This window comes from Toxotes jaculatrix, chromosome 3 (genome assembly GCF_017976425.1).
Source record: "Toxotes jaculatrix isolate fToxJac2 chromosome 3, fToxJac2.pri, whole genome shotgun sequence".
Classification (NCBI taxonomy): Eukaryota; Metazoa; Chordata; class Actinopteri; family Toxotidae; genus Toxotes; species Toxotes jaculatrix.
Genome location: NC_054396.1, coordinates 18209391 through 18231290, shown reverse-complemented (window position 1 = coordinate 18231290; position 21900 = coordinate 18209391). Strand labels below are relative to the sequence as shown.

Below are 21900 nucleotides of genomic sequence, written 5' to 3'. Positions count from 1 at the left end.
ACATCACGGTCCATAATTTAAATATATCAAACCACCAAGCTTTAAGAAATATTTACTACAGAACCAGGTGAGCTCCACCTTAAAACATAACCCCAGGTGGCACCAGCTCACCGTGGCACCATAAACTGTGACTGTTTTCGGAACCATGTCGTTGGCGCGCTCGTTGGGGCTCGTCTGAAATCGTGGATTGAAATGTTGTGTGTACTCACTTTTCGTAGAAAGTCCAGAAAGCCGTTTCCAAGCTGTCTGTGAGCGGTGCGATGGAGACACGCGCACTGAGGCTGTGTGCGCAAGAGTGTGCGCGGGCTGGAGCAGAAAGTGGCGCCTGTGGCTCACACGGTGTAAAGGCCTCTGTTGCACTCTTGGCCTGTTTCCCTCACTGTGCTCACACTGTCTCCATACTCACTCAGAAACTCGGTGGAAGTCTGCGTTCCGCGCACACGCGCTCCCCTCTCCTTCAAACCGGCGCGGTAATGGCGGACTCGGTGCAGTACGTGGTGGTTACAGTGGTACCGTGGTTTAGCTGAACTACGAGCTGAAACCAGCTCCAACACACGGCTCAGCGTCCGGTTGTATCAGGTTGCACTTTGACGTGAAGTCCCGGGTCTTCACCTGATGAACAACAGCATTTCACAGATTTGAATGAACTCACAACCAGCGTATCCGTGTCCACCTGTCTCTAGCGTCCGCCCGCGCCTATACCTGCCCTTTTTAAGTCCCACCCCTCTAACAACCAGGTGGGTCGTCATCTCTGATTGGCTAATGATTGGCCAGTGATAATTGAGCCAGACCATAATATCACAGGCCATGTATTACGAAACAAAACACAGAAACCAATAGGGGTGTGCCATACTGAAAAATCTGGTATGATCCCATACGAAGTAAATACAGGGCCAGTACTGCTGATACCCATACCAATATCAATACTTTTTTACTCAGAAAAGCAGCTTATCTACTTTTGTGTAGGGCGGATCAATGCGTCATAATGACGTGAATGCAATATGCAAACATGAATAAAAATTGAAAATTTGAATTTTCATGATCATTGAATGATTTTGTGATTTGTCAATTTTCAATTAGTTGATCATGATTATGATCATAATAAAACAGGACAACACAAGATTTTAGGCAAATAAAAATAATAAAATTTTTGTTCAGGTTTTTGTTCAGAAACAACAATATATAAATACAACAATATAACAAAATAACAATATCAACACCTTAAACATATAACAAAAACTGCATTACACTCAGTTGTTTGTGAAAAATAAAATCAACAGGGCAAATAAAAAAAGTGCAAATAACTAAACAAAATCAAAAACTATTGGCTGTCTTTCACAACCTTTGGATAAGGTCCCCTTTTGGGCCCTGTCCCCATGTTTAGAGCCACAGATTTATAGGTTTTTGTTCATAAACAAAAACATGCTTACATTTTTCCCTTTTATTGTACTTTCTGCAATTGATGACCACTAAATCTTCTACTGTTACTCTTTTTATCTATTTTATATTTGACTTTTACTGCAGTTAGTATGACTACTGTTATCACTGCTAATCACAGTAATAATTTGTCTGATCTTATGAATGGATCTAATGTGCCTGCACCATGTCAGGACACTGGAATCCTCACAGGACTTTGTTTTCTCTTGTTTTCTTGTATGCTGATGTTTTGTCTTTGTGAAATTTTCAAAGCACCTCACAGCTGCTCCGATGGGCTCATTATCGTCCGATTCAGGCCTGTCAAACTACTGCTATTTATTCAAAAACCAAACTGATGATATCGCCAAACAAATTTCACCATCAAAGCCACGAGACCTTAAGGAACACAGTGATGTATTTATTTTAGTGTCAAAAATGTGGATAATATGGCAAGTTTAAAAAAAGTGTGTTTTCTGCTTTTCTCCAAAAATCCTCTTCTCGATTTACATTGGAGTCAATGGAGCAGTTGAGAGCGACTCATGTCGGTAAAGGGCAGACTATTCAAAAACCGTAAAACCTACCGATAAAGTAAACACATTGTGAGAAAGTGTGGCTACAAAGTTGGAGAATATCACTGTTGTAGAGTAAAATTTGTGGCTGTAGTCGTCGTGCAAAAAAAAAATTCTGAGACTTTTTAAAAAGCCTCTACACTCTAAGCTCCCACTCTAGGCTGGAACATTCCGCAATACACACCCATTGTAAACTCTGAATTTTTCCAAAATCACTCATCATCATTAAAGGGTCACCGTTCAAAAACTAGACAACTTACGAAAAAAGTGAATACAGCTCTAATACACAGGACTTGTGTCTACATTTTAAAGTTTGAATGGTGTTTCTAGGTGAAAGTATGCCAGAGCAGTTGCTGTTTGAAAAACACAGAAAAATTGTGACTTTTTTGACACTTTTTTGACCTCGTCTCTCTATGACCTCTCCTGACGTCTCTATGGGAAATTTTTTGCAGTTTTTCACAAATTCGTGAAACCTGAATATTCTGGAGAAAAAAAAATACAAGCACACTGATGACTGTATAATTTGTTGGTGTGCGCTCAACAGCGTGGGACAAGTTACAATAGCAAGTAACAACAGTGTGCGGTGCTACACCCCGCACCACTAATTAGTTGGTGTTCTTATATTTATCACATTGCTGTGATTTTTTTTTTTTTTTACTAAGAGACAGTAGGGTTGACAGTAGAAATGGACCTTAGTCTGACAACTCCTGACGGTAATTTCATTTCTTTATTTTCACTTTTCTTTTTCTTGTGACTTGGTTAGGAATAATTTTGTGTTTATTTTGCTTTTGTAGAAGAATAAGATGGCAAAATTATATCCAATAAATCTTGTACATATAAACAAAAAAAAAAGAAATTTTAATACAATTCAAATTAGCTCTATCTTGACCATCTACCTTGACAAACAATGTATATATATTTCAGGTACATATATTTCAGAATTCAGGTCTTTTCCTTGTAATGGAGTATTATTACACTGTTGTCACATATTCCAAAGTAAACGATTCAAATGTTTCTTCCACCACTGACGGTAGTTTAATAGCTACATTATTTGGCTTAGCTCTTTTAATGTCAACACTGTAAATGAATTTCTCTGAAGTGGTGAAATGGTTTCAGCTGACATGAACATTCATAAGTGCAATAAATCACTGAGCCCTTTTGTAAACTTGCTTGCAGACTTGGTCCTCACAGGTAAGTTCCTGAAAAGAGAAAACACGTGAAGCTGTGAAATTTACCACTATACATTGCTGTTATAGTGTAATATTGAGTACATAGTTGATTGAATTGGGTCAAATTAGATTTCAGGTGCAAGGTTTTTTAAATCTAATTTTTTTTGTGTAATGTAATTTTTTTGTGGATGTAAAAGTTTGAAGGCACTGTCTGAGACCACAAAATAGTGGGCATTAGTATCACATGACATATCAAGAGACAAGTTAACTGGTTTCTGAATTTCACAAAGCACTGATCACAAACGGTAACGGTTGTAAGGGACCACCAGGAGGAAAACTGCAGAATCATACCAAATGAAGCTCGTCTCCCTGAATCCAGTGTTTCCACCCTCTGTTCTTCTTTATTCCTTTCTGAACACACACCAGCTTGTCATTTTCCCAGCTGACCACAGACTGATGGAGAATTAAATCAATAACAGAAAACTGCAGTTAAATATGTTTGTGACAACAGTGCTGCCATTGAAAACAGTTTGGGATATGAATTTGTATGAAAAGGCTTTATGAAAAAAACTATTATTTGCTTGCTTTTATATTCTTCTATCGTGTGACAGTGATCACAGTAACGTTTGACACATGGGCTGACTGTAACTCTTTCTAAAGTTTATACCTGGCATGAGCGGTTGTCCATTCCTTTTGTCACCTCATTGAACTCTTCTCCAACTTTGAATGAACACTCATAGTTTTTGAAGGTAGTAAACGTCTTGATTGTGAAACAGTCTCCATCTTGCTTAATCACCTTCTGAGGCTTCAACATTGAGGCAACCTTGCGTGTTGCAAAATCAATGCCTGTGTGTCAAAATGGTGGGAGGACATAAAAGAAGGGTTTAAGTTGTGCAAACTTCTGCAAACCTTTCTCTTTACCATGCTACGTCGTCTAGCATGCTCTGATCAGAAAAGAAATGAACATTTACTTTCACTAGACATATAACACTCTCGAGGTCACTGATAAAAAGAAATGCATGCTGATGATGTTCCATATATTTTACATAAATGATGCTGAGGTACATTTCACTTTCCCACAAACTAAACTTTTCAGTTCATTCCTCCCATAATTCAACATTTAAGGAAATGCTATCAAATTCTGTCTCAGTATGTATCCTTACAAATGATTAAGTTAAAAGAAGCACTGACACTTACCAAGTACAATCATGTATCCCTCAAAATTGTCATTGCTGACAATGTCCCATGTCCCACTGAAGTCAACAGGCATCTTGGATGTTTATTTGACTCTCTGGAAGACTCAACAGGCATGAGTATCAGGAGTGAGGAGATTTTAAACTCTTGGGTGGGATGTTTCATTGTGTGTCAATATGGGGCAGAGGTGAGGTGTTGCCGGCTGAAGCTGTTTTGCACACATACAAAGGAGGAGCACTTGGAGGATGGAATTCTTCTTTTTTTTAAAACATAATATGAGGAAACTATTCTGTTCCTGTTAAGACGAAAGCCCTACAGGATGTTATTCTTAAATCACTTTAAAATCCCTGAACTTTAACTCTAACTTTTTTTTAAACTAAAAACAGAACCTAACCTTCAAGCTGAAACCTCTGAGCAGATTTCTAATCCTTAGGGAATACAAAATGGGGCAAATGTCTGCACAGTGTGCTTGAGCGGCGTGAAATACAATCCCTCCTCCTGCTCACATGTGGAGCTGCTGGCACGCTGAACACGTCCAAGCATCAGGAGCAGAGTTACAGTACACGTCCACCTGGATGACATCCATGTTTCTCTACATGCTCATCTTCATGGCATATCATAGCAGCAGATGGATACCAAGGAATGAGAGGTTAAAATTGTAAGTACTGTTATGGTTAAAGATATTATAGATATATAAAGATGTTACTGTTTTAAATCAATACTAAAATATATTTTATATTGATTAAAACATTCTCATTTCATGGTTTTTTTACTAATGATGTTTCATTAACACTTACTTACTTTACTTCCAGTCAGATAGTGAATGCAGTGTTCGTGGCAGTTGTTCTGGGTTCTCAGTTCTACGTCCTGGCAAGGTAACTAGGACAGAGGCAACTGCATCAAGCCAAAAGAGATCACAGGTCATTTGTACAAGAGGGAATGTGGCATTAATAATCTGTTCTGTTTAAAGGCCAAAATCCTCCAGATACTGCAGGCAGCCTCTTCTGAACAACCTGTCAGCCTCCATTGCCTTGTCGTTCATAGCTTCAGGTAAATCCAAACAGATCATACAGTTGAAAACACATGCATGCACGCTGTTTGACATAAAATCAAGATCACATAGACGTCAGAAACCCACCTAAAGCAAAAAGGGATCCTTATGGATGTAAATTATTAAACTCTTTTAATAGGTTTTTCAGTGATATTCACAGTGTTAGACCCAGTTCCCCAGAGCTTGTGGGCTTCCTATCATGTGTTTGGGCTGCTATCATGTGGACAAGGACTATGTACTGCCATCCTGACTCTGACAGCAGCAGCATGTGTAAGAACATTACTGTAATGTTACTGTTCATTAAGTTTATCAGAAAAGTTGCATCAAGATGATTAATAGATGTGTGTTTGCAGGCCAAAACAACCCCAGAGCTGTACTACATGTCTCTGATTCTAACAGTGGCCACTATTTTCAGTACAGGTGAAGTAATTTACTTATTAAAGTACTCATTCTAGATGGGACCACTCATACACAGACTCTTCAGTTCAAAGGAATAACACCTGTTTGTGTCTGTTCAGGTATTTACATGGTGAGAGGAGGACTCTGGCTGTCTAACAGGCTGCCTGTGACGGACCCGAGCAGAAACAATGAGCAGTAAAACAGACCAGCTGTCCCACGTTGATATTCAATACTCCACATATTAAGATTTCATGTGGTTTCCACCCCAGCAGCAGCTGGTAACTTTAAACCATGGGAACAAAAAAAAAGGGAAAGTGACTTAATCCTTCTCATGTTTTACTGCTAACTTCAGAAAAGTATCACAAAACAGATGTTTGTCTTGATCAGAACGGTTTGCTTATATTTATTTATTTATCTACAAGTTATGTTTGTTTCACGTAACAACAGGAAGGTAATAAATATGTTCAGATTCAGTGTGTAATTATACCTGATTATACATATAAAAATAAAGATGTGAAATCTGTAAACAGTACTGATAATGATTTTTTTCTGATTGGAAAAGTAAAGCTACATTAAACAGATTATAGCAGGATTATAAAGGCAATTCTTTACACTGATGAAGGTAGGATGGTCAGGTTGTAATATTTAAAAAAAAAAAAAAAAAAAAAAAAAACCCAGACGTAAATGATCCCCATCATCTAAATGATCTTACAAAAATGTAACTGGGAAAACAAACTATTAACAACAAATAAACTGAAAAATCCAGCCAGTGCATCTTGTGAATCTGTTTTACCTGCTATTTTCTATTCACACAAGTAGCCATGTACTGTAACTGATCTGTTTCCTACTGCCAAATTAATATTACTCTATGTATTCACCACATATCTACTTGTAACTTTCACATCTAATAAATCAAACTTTAAAACACCTGGAAAATGATAAAGTTATGGAAAGGAAAATTTAAAAAAAGCTTAAAAATGCAATCATATGTTGAAGATAAGATCATAATCCTGTGGCTGAGGAGGTCATGTGGTGCCAGTGTGATGCACAGAAGTTCTCCACTTGCAGTAAATGGAAGAAGTATTAAATATATAATTCACTGTACATCATGGGCACTTTTCTTTCTATGAATCAAACACGGGCACAGTAATAACATGACTGGTGTAATTCAGTAGCACTCCACATTTAATTTAAAGAGGACCTTCAGCCACAGTTATATAAAATCAGCCTTAAGAAGAAGACCAAAAAAATCCTGCACACTATCCAAAACTTTTTTACACAACTGATTATTTAGTTTTCTTTCAAGTCCGAAGGTTTTGATTATACAGACCTGTAAAACTTTTCTGAAATGAGAATCAACCTAAAATTGAAATAAAGCTACTTTAATTTGGACTCTAGAATGTAGAAAAACCACCTGAAGATCACACATGTTGATTTTTCTAAGTGGAATGTGAATGTGGGTTGGGAATGTGCTTTGTATTAGTGAAGCACTAAATATTTTGAATTACCTGAAATTGAAACTTTTTGTCTCTTTCCATTATCACTATTATTATTTTACAAACAAAATATATTATTTATGGAACTAGTCACATTTTTTTTACTCATTGGGTCACAGCTACTCACCAATATGACACATACAATCAAGAAGTGTAGATTACACACTAAACTTTGTTTAGAAATTCACAAATTCACCTGAGATCTGATATAGTTAAAAAATAAAACTATCCTGGGTTATAAAAAGTGCACAAATCTTGGGTTAGGCTTGTTGGAATTGGCTTTAGGCACCAGATGTTTACAACATCAGATTTTCACATAGTGCTACATACCTTGCACTCTGTAAACTGCTGGCATACAGTATATACTTCACTTATTTGTCTAGATTTTCACTCATCTCACACTTTATCAGGATTAGATAAACCATAAAAAGTTTGTATAATCACTTCACACTAACACACACAGAAAAATATTCAAATGAGGTTTAAACTTTCAGTTAAAAAGAACCAGACCTGTTTTTTTTTTATTCACCCATAAACTGTTAATTATGAACACTTAACATTCCTGCCTGTGAAGGAATTCTTCCTTCTTTAGGTGTCTTTAGGTAGCATTAGGCAGTGTTTCCACAGGCCACTTACAAGTAGACCCTATAAGCAAGAGTTCACTGTCTGTCTCAAGGACAACTGTAAAGGCACTGACAGACTCAAGCTGGCCCAGTCCATAGCAGTTCCCATAAGCAACCAAGGTCATAAAGATACAATGGACCAAGCCTCCGGTTGTGGAGTGAACAGTCATAATATTGTTGTCATTCAGGGTCACAAGATGTTCCTTGGGGAGGACGCAGGCTACTGCAAAAAACTTTTACAGTGTGCCTTAGGCTAATGTGAATTAATGTTTAGGATCTGGTACCTAACAGGATCTTCACACATGTATGAGTAGGTGCTGTGGTCCCATGCAGTGGCCCCATCAACTGTCATTCTACACAGTGAGATCCATAATGGATTTCTTATTTTGATAAAAGTTTATGTTTCTGGACTCTAACAAATGGTTGATGGGAAGGTAGGAAATCAATCAGAAAACTGCTGGCATACTTTAAAAAAATACAGCAGTAATAGTTGTTGTTTGTGATTTGTAGTTAATGAGCTAAAACATGTAAAACTACTGGTCCTCATACATTCTTTACCCCAAACTAGCTGTTGAATTAAAGCAGCTCCAAACACATTCGCCTGATTGAAGGTTAGGATTACAATCTCTATCCTAAAAGTGCATCATAGTCTATGTACCACACTAATGTGCCATTAACAGGCTTCACCCCAGTGACGGGCCATTTGTCTGGGTTGTCCTTCACTCGGCTCAGCTGGGTGATCAGCTCATGCTTGCCTTTACCCATCACTAAAAGAGCAACTTTGTGGGCTCGGTTGATGGCACTGAATGTGAGGCTCATACGCTGGTGAGGTTTGACAGGGCTCTCAGTGAGGGCCACCAGACTCTCCCCAAGTTCATCCACTTTGGTACCAGGGAACAGAGAGGCCGTGTGGCCGTCAAAGCCGACTCCCAATAGCACAAAATCGAAGCTGGAGCCATTAACCAACTTTCTGACCTCTCTCTCATACAGCTGTGCACCTCCATCCTCCTCCACGCATAAACGATGGTTGAGCTGCACAGGCATGGGGTGGATGTTGTAATAAGGTATCCTCACATGCTGAAGTAGGTGGTTATGAAGGGTGTAGAAGTTTGACTCTAGTTCAGTCAGCGGCAAACAACGCTCATCCACCATCCACACATGGGTGTCCCTCCAGGGGAAAGAGAAGTGATGCAGGGCCAGCCTGTGGAACAGAGCAAGGGGTGTGGACCCACCAGAGAGGGCGAGATGGAAAACGCCTCTCTCACGAATTGCTGCTTCAGCCGCTTCCTGCACGTCTGCAGCTAGCTGCTCCACTAGCTCCTCTGCCCAGGCAGACACCATGTCGGCACTACGAAATTTGCCTTGCATCACTTGAAAACTGTTTGCTGACGTGCCACTCATCTGATCCGGGCTGATTATCACCACCTCACTCTTGTAGCTAATGTCCTTCCCTTTCAGATGGACGTCCAGCAGGGCCCCATTGTCTGCACCACCAGGGTAGATGCGGGGAAAAGAGCTGGCCAGGCTACTTAGCAGTGGTGTCCATAAGCCCCAGGAAGCCAGCAGGCTTTCAGTACTAATGAAACTATTCTTACGTCCAGCAAAGATGTGAGAAATTAGTTCTGCATAAGCCTCCCTCTGCTCGACTGGAGTTTGCACATAGTAGTCTGAAATAGGTAAACCTAAAACACTGACATCATTATGCTCTGTCACTTCCTTCCACTCACCGTCCATTAAGACTGGCTTGAACAAATTCTTACTTACAAGAATTGCTGGATATTGAAGGTTGCCATGCCCAAAGTAGAAAACTATCTGCTTGGGCTTGCAGTGAATGCTGTTGTGGTTCTGAACACAAAAGATGTCATTCTTGAAAAGTATGCGTGCGTATCCCACCCGTTCATCTAACATCTTCCCGGAGACTAAAAGAATTGGCATACCTTCATATTGGGCCTCATCGATGTGTACCAATACAGCTGAAACATACAAACACGATCACTTATTAGAAAACAGCAAATTCTTATAACAGAAAAGTATACAAAAAATATATAATAATTAAAAAGAAAAGCTGTAAGTTCTCACCTGCAAATGTTGGTGTGAGACTGACGTGATCTTTTGTCTTATTCAGCTCCTGCTGAACTTCTGATTTGTAGGATTGGTACTGGCCGATCACAGCTTGATTCTTTCCCAGGGGCAACAGGGAACTGAAGATCTGCAGCTTGTTCTGGATGACTTCCTCACTGCTGCTCTGATTCACTGGAAGCCTCATGGTCAACAGTGTCATGACCTCGGTCAGGTGGTTCTGTAGCACATCTCTGATCACCCCGTATTGGTCATAAAAGGGAATACGACCTTGAATACAACAAGGGAAGACATGACTCATAGACTCAGGGACACTCAGGGATGAAATCTAGCTACCTTCTCATGTCTCAGAAGAGTTGATTACAGCAGTGGCGATTTTTATCACCTTTAACATCCAGGGTCTCTTTCAATACAATCTCCACTCTCTCAATGTGGTGTTTGTTCCAGATGGGATCCAGAAACTTCTTGTTCTCTGTTCTGAAGGGAAGTATCTTTGAAACCACCTTCTCAGAAAAGCAGAGAAACATAACATTAAATCAAACATCTCAATTTAAGAGTCATGGGTGAATACTGCGAAGGATGTCCTTACCTGTTTCCCCAGGTAATGGTCAATTCGGTACATTTCTTCATCCTTCAAGAAGCTCCCGAGCTGAGATGCTAGCACCTGAGCACTCCTAAAGTCATGGCCAAAAGGTTTCTCTAGCACCACCCTCAACCACGCCCCACCGGCTGGCCTGCAACTGTTATTGATTTTATCAGCAATGTCTGCATATGCAAAAGCTGGAACTGAGAGGTAGAAGAGCCTCCCTGCCTCTGTCATTCCCTCTTCCTGAAGCCGTTTCTCTATGTGCTTGGCCAGATCCTGGTAGTCCTCGAGGGTTTTCAGCTGCCGATACTGTGAGAGTCGAAGGAACTGCTCTTTCAGAAGAGCGCAGCGCTCCTGAGATAGATTTTTTGAGCACGACACCGCCTTTAGGATCTCAAAGAAGAGCGGTGTGGCCTTGTCAGTAGGTGACAGTCCTCCGCTGTAGAAGGAAAAGGTGTTTCCGCTACTGACCTGGTTAACGTATAGCTGGAAGAAGCCCTGCCACAGGTACTTCTTTGCCAGGTCGCCTGTGCCTCCCACTATCACCACCGAAACATGGCCGGGTCTCTGTGCCTCCTCTCTCTCCTCTCCATATCCTCCCCGGGCACACAGAGTGACCAGAAGCAGGAACACAGTCACAAACATGCTCTGGTCTTAGCCGTCCAAACTCCTGTATGAAAACAGCAAAGAGAGACGTTATATGGAGGCAATTATTGAGCACCAGTGAGCGATTAAGAAATCAAATCAAAGCTAAATATATGATGGACAGCAAGTGGGAACACTAACAGTAAAAATGTTTGTAGTGCTTAGTTTCTTCTTCTATCTGTTAAATATAAGAAATGATCATTTTCTGGAACCCAGTGTGACATAATTAAATGTTTCATTTGGTTGAAAACTCAAGTTTACTGTCACATGACAAAGAAAAGCCACAAATCCTCGCAAGCGCCAACTGTGCACGCCGCCTGTCGCAGTTGCTCCTGTTTGTTTATTATTTTTTATTTGTTTACATTTTTTTCTAGTGTTTTACAGTAGTTTTTAACTTTTTTACTTCTTTACTTCCTCTACGGGTTGTGCAACTGTAACAAAGCAATTTGCCTATAGGGTGAGTAATGTCAAAAATCCAAGTTTTCATTTGACAAACAAGATTTAAATGCCACCTGATAATATAATATATAACAACAAAACAAAAAAAGGTTAAATTAGAACATCTAAGAAGCCAAGACACATAATTTAAATATAATGAATATGAGCAACAGCCAATGTAAACTCCAAATAAAATGGAAGCTGAACAAATCTCCAAAGACCAAATAAATAAGCAATTAATGTCCCTCACTTGTAAGTTGCTTTGGATAAAAGCATCTGCTTGATAAGTAAATATAAAACAAAAAGTGAAAATATAAAATTACTTAGCAACGTCTCTTCTCTGTCCCCCGTCTCTTCAGAAGCAGTGATGTGGTGCAAGTGATAGTGTCGTGAATGTACTGACTGCTGGATACTGGTGCAGCAGGCGGGTAGACTTTGCACTTTGCTCAGTGGCTTTGAGCTTCCAGCACAAGAATACTCCTGTTTACTGAGTGCTGGGAAAGTCTGCCCACCAGATGATTTTGCAAGGACCCAAAATCATTTATTTAGCAAGATGGAGAAACTAGAGCTAGAGAAATAATTAGTAAGTCACTTCATGTATTTTTTCTCTTCAAGACATTTACTGAAGTCTGTCTTGATGCAGATGACACATCTTCATTACTGTCTTCACTGACATTTGTTTTGTAAAAGCAAGGAATCTGAATTTGTGTTAGTAAAAATGAAGCTGTACCTTGCAGTTGTGCTGTATTATAGAGCTCTATTCACAGCCAGGAAAAGGATGTTATCAACCCAAAAATATTTTGATTGAAAATCACACACGGTGAACAGAACACCCACTGTATGAAGCTGATTGTATGACTGAGTGTAACATCTGGAATCCCTGTGTTCCACAATCATGTTTACACAGTGGCAAAGCAAACAGCAAAGGCCACACCATGAATGCTGACTGCTTCAACAACAGCTGAGTTTTAGCACTGCTTTACTACTATTTTTTTAAGGATTACTTCATCAGAAATAACACTTGTCGCATCTTATGCAAAGATGTCAAAGACTTACAACATCTTAAAAGTGACAAATGCACTGTTTTCTACCTATTTTGTTTGTTCTATTTTTTTTTATATTACTTTGTTACTCTTTTTTGCTCCTCTTATCTTTTTCTCCATTGACTTCAAGGCCTTTACTTTATCTGCTAGCTGCCCCACAGGAATGAATAAAATGGTAAATTGTCTTAAAAGACAGTATCTTTATTCAGGTTTTCACATTATTCCTTCTGTTCCCAAGAAATCTTCCAGTTCATTCAAACACATGATTCCCCCTCAGTCAAAAGCTGCTCTCATTTTCTAGCAGCAGAGAAAATCTTCCCTCACACCACATTCACGCTTTAAATCGACTCATCTATCCGTCATATTTGCCATTAATAGAGGACATTATCTGTTCTCCTGAGCATGTACAGACCATCACGCCTCACTTGCAAACGACTCTCAAACCACACTTGCATTCACAAAACTTCCTGCCACTGACTTTTATTCTGATTAAATTCTGAGGAAGCTTCCTCGCGGATATTCTTAGTATCAAGCGTGATTGCGGGTGCCAAGGAAGACCAGATTAATCAGAGCAAATTACCCACATGTACAATGAGAACTTGTCTAATGATTGAGCAGTTTGTTCCGTGACTGCAGAAAGCACTGCAGAGACATGGCTGTATCCTGTTTATGTCTTTGCAGCCAAATTTGTGACAGTACAGCGGTCTGCTGTAAAAACAGTTTCGAGTGTTCTGACAGAACTGCACGGATGTTAAAACTATTCACTCATTATGATAAGAAACTGATGAGCCTATTTGGCTTTACTGCGTTGTGACTAATAATCTAGTCATTAGCCTTCATTTCAAAGGACAAGCTTCTCATTGAAAATCCCACCCTCACTTACAGCAGAGAACTTGTGATTCAGGGATAAAAAAAAAAAAAAAATCCTGTCCTATATCATCACAACAAAAGCAATATGCAGGGGCCTGTTTACACCTGGCATTAACGTGCGTTTCGAATAATTTGATCGTGAGTGGACAGCTCGAAAAGTTGTGAATGCATCAAAGACACATTGAGGACATGTTTTAGATCCAGTTGCTCTGACCACATTCAGAGGTGGCAAACAGCGTCTCATTAAAGTGAGACAACAGACAACAACAGGCTAAATGGATCCTTGTGGATGGAGTCCACACGTTTTCGGAAAGCCCACAGAAATATATTATAAATGTGTCAAACATCTTGGGCGAATTTCTGGCAGACTAAGCATGGGAAGCGCATTGCTGCCTACTGCCGGTTGAAAACAATGTTTTTGGTCTTTGCAAACAGAAATGATGTGTTTGGACAGCATGGAAGTGAAATCCGATCAAAACTGGTCACTCAAGACGCAAATAGAGACACATTCTAATGTCAGGTGTGAACTGACAAACACAGAGGTGTCCAATATCAATGTTTATGCCAGATATGAACAGGACCTAGGTGTGAATGACATAAAGTGCTGGGGAAAAAATGGAGAAAAAAAAAACCCCCAACAACCAACAAAATGTAAAAAAAATGTCCACCATTTCTTAGTTGAGAGGACTGGGAGAAGACTGCACAAAAAACAAACATATTTTAGTACAAATGCAATGAAAAAGATGCTTCTGCTTGCACATCATACTGATTAGATTACATGGTAGGATAAAATGCAAAAAATTAGTAATCTTAGCATTTTATCATGGCCAGCTTCCTACTTACTCAGATGAATGCAAGTTACTGATAAAAGAACCTTCTCTACTTCCATGCAAATCAAGTTCAACTGACTGTCAGCATTTTCTTGGCTCAGTATCATTAGTCCAGTTACAACTGAATACAAAGGTGAGGATTTGCAACGTTTTATGTACAAGTTGTGGGATTTTTGTAGTCAAAGTTTAGATCTCCATTTAATAGCTAGTTTTTATTAACACTTGACACAACTAACATTGTCAGCCTTATTTATTAGTTTATTAGGTACACCTAACTAAAGCAAACCCAGCCTACTAAAACAGCCTTGCAATAAATCCTCCCTTTGTGAAGGTTGCAATGTTCAGTTTTTGTTGAAATTGTTTTACAGAGGTGTTGATTCAACTGTATGATTATTTCGGAGGATGCAGTTTGTAGTGGTTTTAAACTGTAGTGAGTTTCTGTTATTTAGCCTTCACTCACCGATATAAACTGGGTGGACAATATAATGAAAACACCTGTCAGCACAATAATATAATACAGTTCAACAGTACCACAAACTATATGCTCCAAAATGATCATAAAGCTGAATCAGCACCTCTCTAGAACAGTTTAAACACAAACTGAACATCACAAAGGGGTGTTTATTGCAGGATTGTTGCATAGGCTGCCAACTGAGTATTATGCAAGTTGCCTATTGGACCAGGGCTGACTTCCAAAATAGCTGTGATATTATAAACCATGCTCACAGATTCACACCTTGTTAGGTGAGACTCTCCCTCTGAACACACATTACTCTGCACAGTCCAGGCCAAATGACCAGGTGGGAAGTAACAATGACCACTGAGTGGAGGGTTACCTATTTAAAAAAAAATATACGGAAATGTCTTAAGTTTCTCTCGTGTTAAAATCAGTTCACTTGTTGGTAACTGTGTGCCCCACTGCTCCAGCCCAGACTCCTGTCCCAGTTTAACGGGATCCTGGTTTTTCTTAACAGATCCTGCTGCACACGTGTTGGGCTAAATTCTGCTGCTGGGATCGGCTCGGTTCTAGCCAGCCAGGAAGCGAAACAACACAAACATAAACTTAGATTATTTCTCCGATGTAGGGCTTTTCAGACTGTTGTCCACAAGAGTGAATGCAGCCGTCAGACGCGGACTGACAACTGCTGGCTCACAGTGTGAACCTACGCGTATCCACCAGGATTCACCTGCTAGCTGTCAAACTTCACTTCCGCTACAAACACACACACACAACGCTCTGCAACCCTTTCGTCAGATCTGCACTTACCACGTCACCAACACGAGTCAGACGACTCAACTACCAAGAGATACACCGACAGACGCAAAAAAAAAAAAAGATAACCGGATACGAACCTGCCCTGCGATGCCATGAACAACGCGGTACTCCACCATCAAAAGACGCTTCCTGCATCGGTCACGTGACCTGCTCACGTTACAGGGCTGTCGCTGACATGTAAGATAGGGTTGTAGTATTTGGTAAAATGTGAGACTGGTTGGGGGGGGGGGGCGCACCTTGTGCAAGACCTCAAGGCTGGATCACAAACTGCCCCCACACGCCCCAGGTTCAATCCGTACTAATCAACCGTAACTTTATTTAATTTAATTTTTTAAAAAAAATTTGCAACATCAATAAAAAAAAGTTTTTATTAACTGAGATGGGTCTTTCATTAACGATTCTTGCGGACCTTATCTGAGGGCCCGTGTGTCAGCGCCTGTTTTTAAGACCTCAGTTATTTTAGTTTATATTATGTTTTGATAGTTTGACATGGAAAACTATAGGACCAAGATCTCCAGACTGAAAGTCTCTTTCCAGCCATTTTGTGTCTCTTTGTGGTAACTTTGAATCTCTTTGTTGTCGTTTTGCACCCCTTTGTGGATGTTTTGAGTCTGATATTTGACTTTCCAACAACAAATATTAACAGTCGCTTCAAACAGAGGCTATTGTAAAGGGCCCCCTTGGCCTTTGCCCAGTAGGCAGGTTCAGTAATCCTTCCATGGGGACTAGTTTGTATTAACTGAGCACAGGAGTACTGTAGGGCTGTTACTCATTGTGTTCATTGTCAATTAGTTGGCTTATTTTTTACTTTATTAAGTGATTAATCAATTAGTGTTCAAGGGAAAAATGTGCATCAGAAATCCTTAAAGGCCAAGTTAACATATCCATATGTGTAAACTCAGGGATATTAAGTTTACTATCATAAAAGACATAGAAAACCAGTAAATTTGAGAAGGCTCTCTTCTAATAGACAGAAAGTAAGTAAAAATAATTCATTAAAATGATAATAATAATAATAATAATAATAATCATAATAATTTCAGGTTCTCATTGAATTCAGACACATGTCCAGGATGGGGTGTAGTATTATCATCAGAGCTTTGTCCTAAATTATAAATTAGTCGTAAACTGTTGTTGTTGAAAAGTAACATTTCTTTGTATTCTCCCAACAAGACACAAAAATCCCTAATTTTCTTTTGACTTCATATTAATATTGAATACAGATACTATCTAAGCGCAATACTAAATAGAACAGATCACCTTTAATACACTGTAATTGATTTGTTAAAAATCCAATTTACAGGTTCCAGAGATGAGATCATTGCTGCATGATGTTGTTTTATAATTCATTATATTTTAGTTAAGGCTTTTATCAGCTGTATTGTGTGTCCCTGACTGTTGGCTGTCACTTGGGGGCAGCTGTAGACTGCATCATATTGTCATAACAAGAGGGACCCCTGTTGGCCTCTCTGTGGTATAGCTGCTTTCTACTTGTGTCAGATACTTCTCACAGTCTGAGGCTCCTCATGCCAGCATCAATAAATGCCATCAGCTCTAAATGCTCCATGTCAAACTGAAAAATAGCAGCAGCTCTCTGCAATGACAATAAGCTGCCATAGCCTATGGAGCAATTATTATACAATTATAAAAACAGGAATGAAAAATCACAATAATAACAAATGGCTGCCTTTAAGTGGACAAACATTAGCTCCTGTTTGCGCTGCATTGTTCAGCTGTCTCATGTCATCACACTCTCTGAATCCAGGCCTACCTCAAACAAAGCAGGTGCCCTTTTGGCCAAATAATGATCTGATTGTTGTGGACCACACTGCCAGTCGTCCTTTCTGGTCCTCCCTTTTCCTCTTCTGAACAGTTGTGATCGTTACAGCACAGACCTTGACTCAGCAGCTTCCTGGTCCCACCTAACATACATAGTGTAAGTAACAGCAGCTGAAGATGGACGACTTAACCTTTCTGAAACATATGTAATATATTAAGACTATAAACTGTAAGCCCCCCTTGTTTTTTGATCTCAGCTTTTAAGTAAAAAGTGCTCAGGAAAACTGGAAATTTAAACATACAATAATGACAGCTATAGGGAGACTCCATCTGCCGAGGAAGATTGTTTGATGTGATCAAAAGCTCCTGAATAGCTACTAAATAGACCTGATGGTGAGATAGTTTTGTCGACTGCTATTTTCGTGGTCAAGAATGAACTTTCAATCTCAACAATTAACTTAAAGTTTAATCCCGAATTCTACATGGGCAACACACTCGCACACACACATATACTCACATACCATCTGCACCACTACCTTGCAAACAGCTGTAATGCCTGTGATCATCCTGTAGAGCCCTCCCAAGTTGGCTGGCCACTGTGAAATGTAAACAGTAAACAGGATGGAGCATCCTGTGTGTGTGTGGGTGTGTGTGTGTGGTAAGGAGGGGTTAGCTGCTAAAGAGAGAATGAGCCCATGCAGAGCGTGCTAGCCCAGCTGTCACTGCTATAACTTCAGACTTGAGAGACCTCAGGATGCAAGCTGGAGGGCCACAGTTTGTGTTCAAGTGTGTGTGTGTGTGTGTGTGTGTGTGTGTGTGTGTGTGTGTGTGTGTGTGTGTGTGTGTGTGTGTGTGTGTGTGTGTGTGTGTGTGTGTGTGTGTGTGTGTGTGTGTGTGTGTGTGCGTGTTGTCACCCCACACCCTCAGGCATTCTCCACAGCCCCTGGCTTCCTTCCTCCCCTTTGTTAAGCCTGCGGGGCAGACTTCGTCAAGCTGAGCACACAAACGAATGCATATGAATGTGTGCTGTCATCTTTATTAGGCCCCTCTGCCAACACCCATTACATTTAACACGGGTCTTTACTGAAGGAGATTTCACTTTCAGTCATGCCCTCACCCCCAACTCTTACTTGCCAGACGTGAAGGATTATAGTGACCTCAGTCTGGGATAAGTTTGAATACACAACCTGTTACATACTAATAAGAGAACATAATACTGAGCAATGAACAAAGTCAAAGAACTCATTTTAAATGACTCTTTGTTCCTCTGAGTAATTTTATGGTTTGTTATGGTTGTTATTTTATATTTAACTTTAAAGGCAAGTTAATTAGTGGGGGTTTTGTATTTCAAAGCTGAGACAATCCTGCCAAATAGCTTTCTTTGGCATCTTTCAAAAATATCTTTCTGTCTATACCTGCAGTGTTCTGTTTTTTTTTCTACAATTGCTCTTTGATGCATGAGGTCAGTACCAATGCAGGCAGTGATGACTGATCAGGGCGAAGCCACAAATAGACTCAGCCCATGTGTGTGTATGAGTAATGCCCCCTGTCTTTAACCACATTCTCACATTTCTTCTTCTCTTCGTAAGATGAAGACTTGTCAGAGCGTGCTCTTTCTTTTGTTTCTGAACGCTACGCTGCACACAACACATCCTGCATAGACAACAGTCACCCGCCCCAAATTCCAGCTAAGAGAGGTGGTGTTTCTAGAGGCGGCATGTGGAGCTTTTAAAACGAGATGACTGAGGACATGGAGGAAAAACAATGCACTGGCTTTTCAGCAAAGTCCAGACAACAGAGCACATTATGCCTTAGTGTAGAATAAAGAAGCTGCCGCAGCATCTACTCTATTTGTGAGGTAGACAAAAGGATGGTGGTTTGGAGTTGGGTTTCTGGTGTTATTATCGGAGTCTGGATGAGAGAGTCTATATACTTGTATTGACCTTGTATTAACCAAATTCTAATTTCTGTTGTAGTTTATTTGTGTAGCTTATCGGTATATGGTATCATAATGTGTCATTCACTACAAGTGCAAGAGTGAACTGAACAATTTAACCTTTCATTTTCAGTCTCATGAACAGTTGTGTGATTGTTGAGTAGAGACATGTCATGTTTTTGTCGTCACATGCGATTGCATTTGTTATGCTATGAAGCACAGCTTTTGCCTTGTGCGATTTTTGTTTTTTGTTATCAGATAAGTTAAAGGATTACACACTCTTTTGTAGGCTGAAAATTCCTGCCTTGTATGCTCATAAAATTCTCTTTAAAACCCATAGGATTAACTCAAAAATAAATTTCTCTCCCATGGTATGTTTTCAAACCTCTGACATCAGGACCCACACGTTGAATTTTTATTTAGTGACTCAAAATCCATCTGGCTAAAGTCACCAAGACTGCTTTTCTTAACTCTTGAAAATTTTGAGTTACATTACAAGTGAAAAAGGATGTTTCTGTAGAAACCACTACACTGTTTCACTGCAAGTAGACTTTTGAAAACTGTGGTATCTATAATGATAAAAAACATTAATTTTGTTTTATTGAAAATGTATCTAATCGTTACACGTCACATGTTGAGAAAAACGGGACATTTTAACACTTAAAAAAAAGTAAATATCTGGGAAAAGAATCAACAACTAGAATTAATATTAAATAGGAACAGTTAGCAGTGGTGGACAGTAACTAAGTACATTTATTCAAGTACTGTAAGTAAGTACAATTTTGAAGGACTTGCATTTAATTTGAGTGTTTACATTTTATGCTGCTTAATATTTTTACTCCACTATATTTGTAGTCTTTAATTTGTTACATCGATTCAGCAGCTACAGTTTTGTCATGTTAGGACATATGATTATTTTACAGAATATGATGCGATGTTATCATAAACTAAATGATCCAGCTTATGAAGGAGGTAAAATTTGCCCAACCTGCAAGTACTGCTTACATGTTAATGCATCCACAATAATGATTCAGTAATATAATAATGTAACGCTGACATAGCTATTCTGTATAATAACTTCTTTTACTTTAAGGACATTTTGCTGCAATTACTTCAAACTTAGGACTTTTACTGAAATGGTGTATTTTTATTGTATGGTATTGACTGTTTTACTTAAGTAAATAATCTGAGGGCTTCTTCCACCACTGTTGGTTTGGCTATAGTCATCAAAATGTATACACAAAGGCGTGAATCCATCATTTCTTAACAAGGGTTTTGGGGGGCCCTCACTGTGAGAGTGGTGGAAAACAGTAGGTGCATTTTATGTTAGCAGTACACAAAAACTCCCCAGTGCTTCCACAAGTGGTCCACCTCTCTATTTGCTGATACCACAAGAAGTGTAAGGACAGCGGGGGTGTGAGGGAAGCAGTGTTTGAATGACATGGCGTTGCTGCTTCGGCCGCTGTTCACTGACCCGCAAAATTCAGGCCCAGCCCCCAGTGTGAAGTACTTTTGTGTTGTCATTGCCCTCAGAAGCACAGGACCAGAGGGAGGGTGGGGTGATTGGGCACACGGAGTGCTGAGCGCTGCGAGGCTGCAGTCCACTCTCAGGCAGGACGCATGCTCTGTTAGGTGAATAAAAAGAAGCCTGTATTGTAATGAAAGCATTTGCATACTTGTATGTTAGAGAGGGTGTTAACCTCTGACACCTTCGAGAACTGGATGACAACAGAAACCACTTCTCAGAGTGTAAGCATTAACACAGGCGAAAATAACACCTAAGCGTACCTCAGTGTGTATCAAAACCAATAAAGACAGGAGAGAAAGGGCTGCTTGAGAGCTTAAGATGGAAGTTTCCTTCAAGTGGCAGTTCACACTCAAAACAAAGTGTGTTGGATAATTTGAAAGTGAGGGATATCTGGATCTTAAAGCATGGTGTCAGGTCTCTGTGAGACTGAAAAACAGATCACAATTCTTTATGTCTCGGAGGAGAATTAAAAGTAAAATTTGGCTACTTTAAAGTACGATGAACAAGTTGACAAATACTAGAAGGGAAGAAAATTCAGACAGACTTTTTTCTGCAGGAGGGATTGCATTGAAAATGATACAATTGAAAATCTATCACCATTTAGAGAAAAGTGCTACCTGAACTACACCAGTTAATACTTAAAAAACACAAATGAAGTCTCCTTTCAAGAATAGAAGGTTTGCATGCAAGATTAATTTTTATCTGCGACGGAAAATTTAATAAAGATGTTGTTTTCCTTCCTTCTATTAAAGGTTAAAATGTCCCATTAGTATGCTACTCATTCTGTTAAACTACAATTTGTGTTTGTAAGCAATTGTAGTGATTGTCATTTGAAGGTCAGAAAGTCATAACTCAACCCACACTTAACTTGTTAATCTATTTTTGTGACCAACATCTTTCACTCTGCTTGTTGTATGATTAATGTCCGTGTATGGTAACGTTGGACAAGACAATATCCGCCTCTTCAGTTGAT

The 21900-nt window shown here is 39.5% G+C and overlaps 3 protein-coding genes across 6 annotated transcripts; 1 reads left to right on the top strand and 2 right to left on the bottom strand.

Annotated features, from left to right (window-relative positions):
- Positions 1-2824: 2824 nt before the first annotated feature.
- Positions 2825-4512, bottom strand: rbp7b (retinol binding protein 7b, cellular). Its single transcript, XM_041033653.1, has 4 exons — positions 4352-4512; positions 3822-4000; positions 3506-3607; positions 2825-3184 (listed from the first exon to the last, which is right to left on the bottom strand). The coding sequence occupies exons 1-4, from the start codon at positions 4422-4424 to the stop codon at positions 3131-3133; spliced, it is 408 nt and encodes a 135-aa protein (XP_040889587.1). The 5' UTR covers positions 4425-4512; the 3' UTR covers positions 2825-3130.
- Positions 4513-4866: 354 nt separating this feature from the next.
- Positions 4867-6056, top strand: LOC121179061. The gene is made up of 6 exons (XM_041033651.1): positions 4867-5006; positions 5161-5223; positions 5319-5398; positions 5539-5669; positions 5753-5819; positions 5918-6056. Exons 1-6 carry the CDS (start codon positions 4924-4926, stop codon positions 5995-5997), a joined length of 504 nt encoding a protein of 167 aa, XP_040889585.1. The 5' UTR covers positions 4867-4923; the 3' UTR covers positions 5998-6056.
- Positions 6057-6186: 130 nt separating this feature from the next.
- Positions 6187-15834, bottom strand: h6pd (hexose-6-phosphate dehydrogenase (glucose 1-dehydrogenase)). Of its 4 annotated transcripts, none has more exons than XM_041033648.1 (5): positions 15762-15834; positions 10586-11252; positions 10382-10499; positions 9997-10266; positions 6187-9890 (listed from the first exon to the last, which is right to left on the bottom strand). In XM_041033648.1, exons 2-5 carry the CDS (start codon positions 11225-11227, stop codon positions 8545-8547), a joined length of 2376 nt encoding a protein of 791 aa, XP_040889582.1. In that variant the 5' UTR covers positions 11228-11252; positions 15762-15834; the 3' UTR covers positions 6187-8544. The 4 variants fall into 4 exon arrangements, with proteins under 4 accessions (XP_040889582.1, XP_040889584.1, XP_040889583.1 ...); XM_041033650.1 differs by lacking the exon at positions 15762-15834 and adding an exon at positions 12396-12506; XM_041033649.1 differs by lacking the exon at positions 15762-15834 and adding an exon at positions 12289-12388.
- Between the last annotated feature and the right edge of the window lie 6066 nt (positions 15835-21900).

Coding starts and splice junctions, on each gene's coding strand:
- h6pd (XM_041033648.1), bottom strand. CDS start 11,227: ATGTTTGTGACTGTGTTCCTGCTTCTGGTCACTCTGTGTGCCCGGGGA. Junction 10,500..10,585: donor ACCATTACCTGGGGAAACAG/GTAAGGACATCC, acceptor TTTTCTGAGAAG/GTGGTTTCAAAGATACTTCC. Junction 9,891..9,996: donor TCTCACACCAACATTTGCAG/GTGAGAACTTAC, acceptor TGTATGTTTCAG/CTGTATTGGTACACATCGAT.
- LOC121179061 (XM_041033651.1), top strand. CDS start 4,924: ATGACATCCATGTTTCTCTACATGCTCATCTTCATGGCATATCATAGC. Junction 5,007..5,160: donor AGGAATGAGAGGTTAAAATT/GTAAGTACTGTT, acceptor CTTTACTTCCAG/TCAGATAGTGAATGCAGTGT. Junction 5,820..5,917: donor GGCCACTATTTTCAGTACAG/GTGAAGTAATTT, acceptor GTGTCTGTTCAG/GTATTTACATGGTGAGAGGA.
- rbp7b (XM_041033653.1), bottom strand. CDS start 4,424: ATGCCTGTTGACTTCAGTGGGACATGGGACATTGTCAGCAATGACAAT. Junction 4,001..4,351: donor GGGATACATGATTGTACTTG/GTAAGTGTCAGT, acceptor TTTGACACACAG/GCATTGATTTTGCAACACGC. Junction 3,608..3,821: donor TGGACAACCGCTCATGCCAG/GTATAAACTTTA, acceptor ATTCTCCATCAG/TCTGTGGTCAGCTGGGAAAA.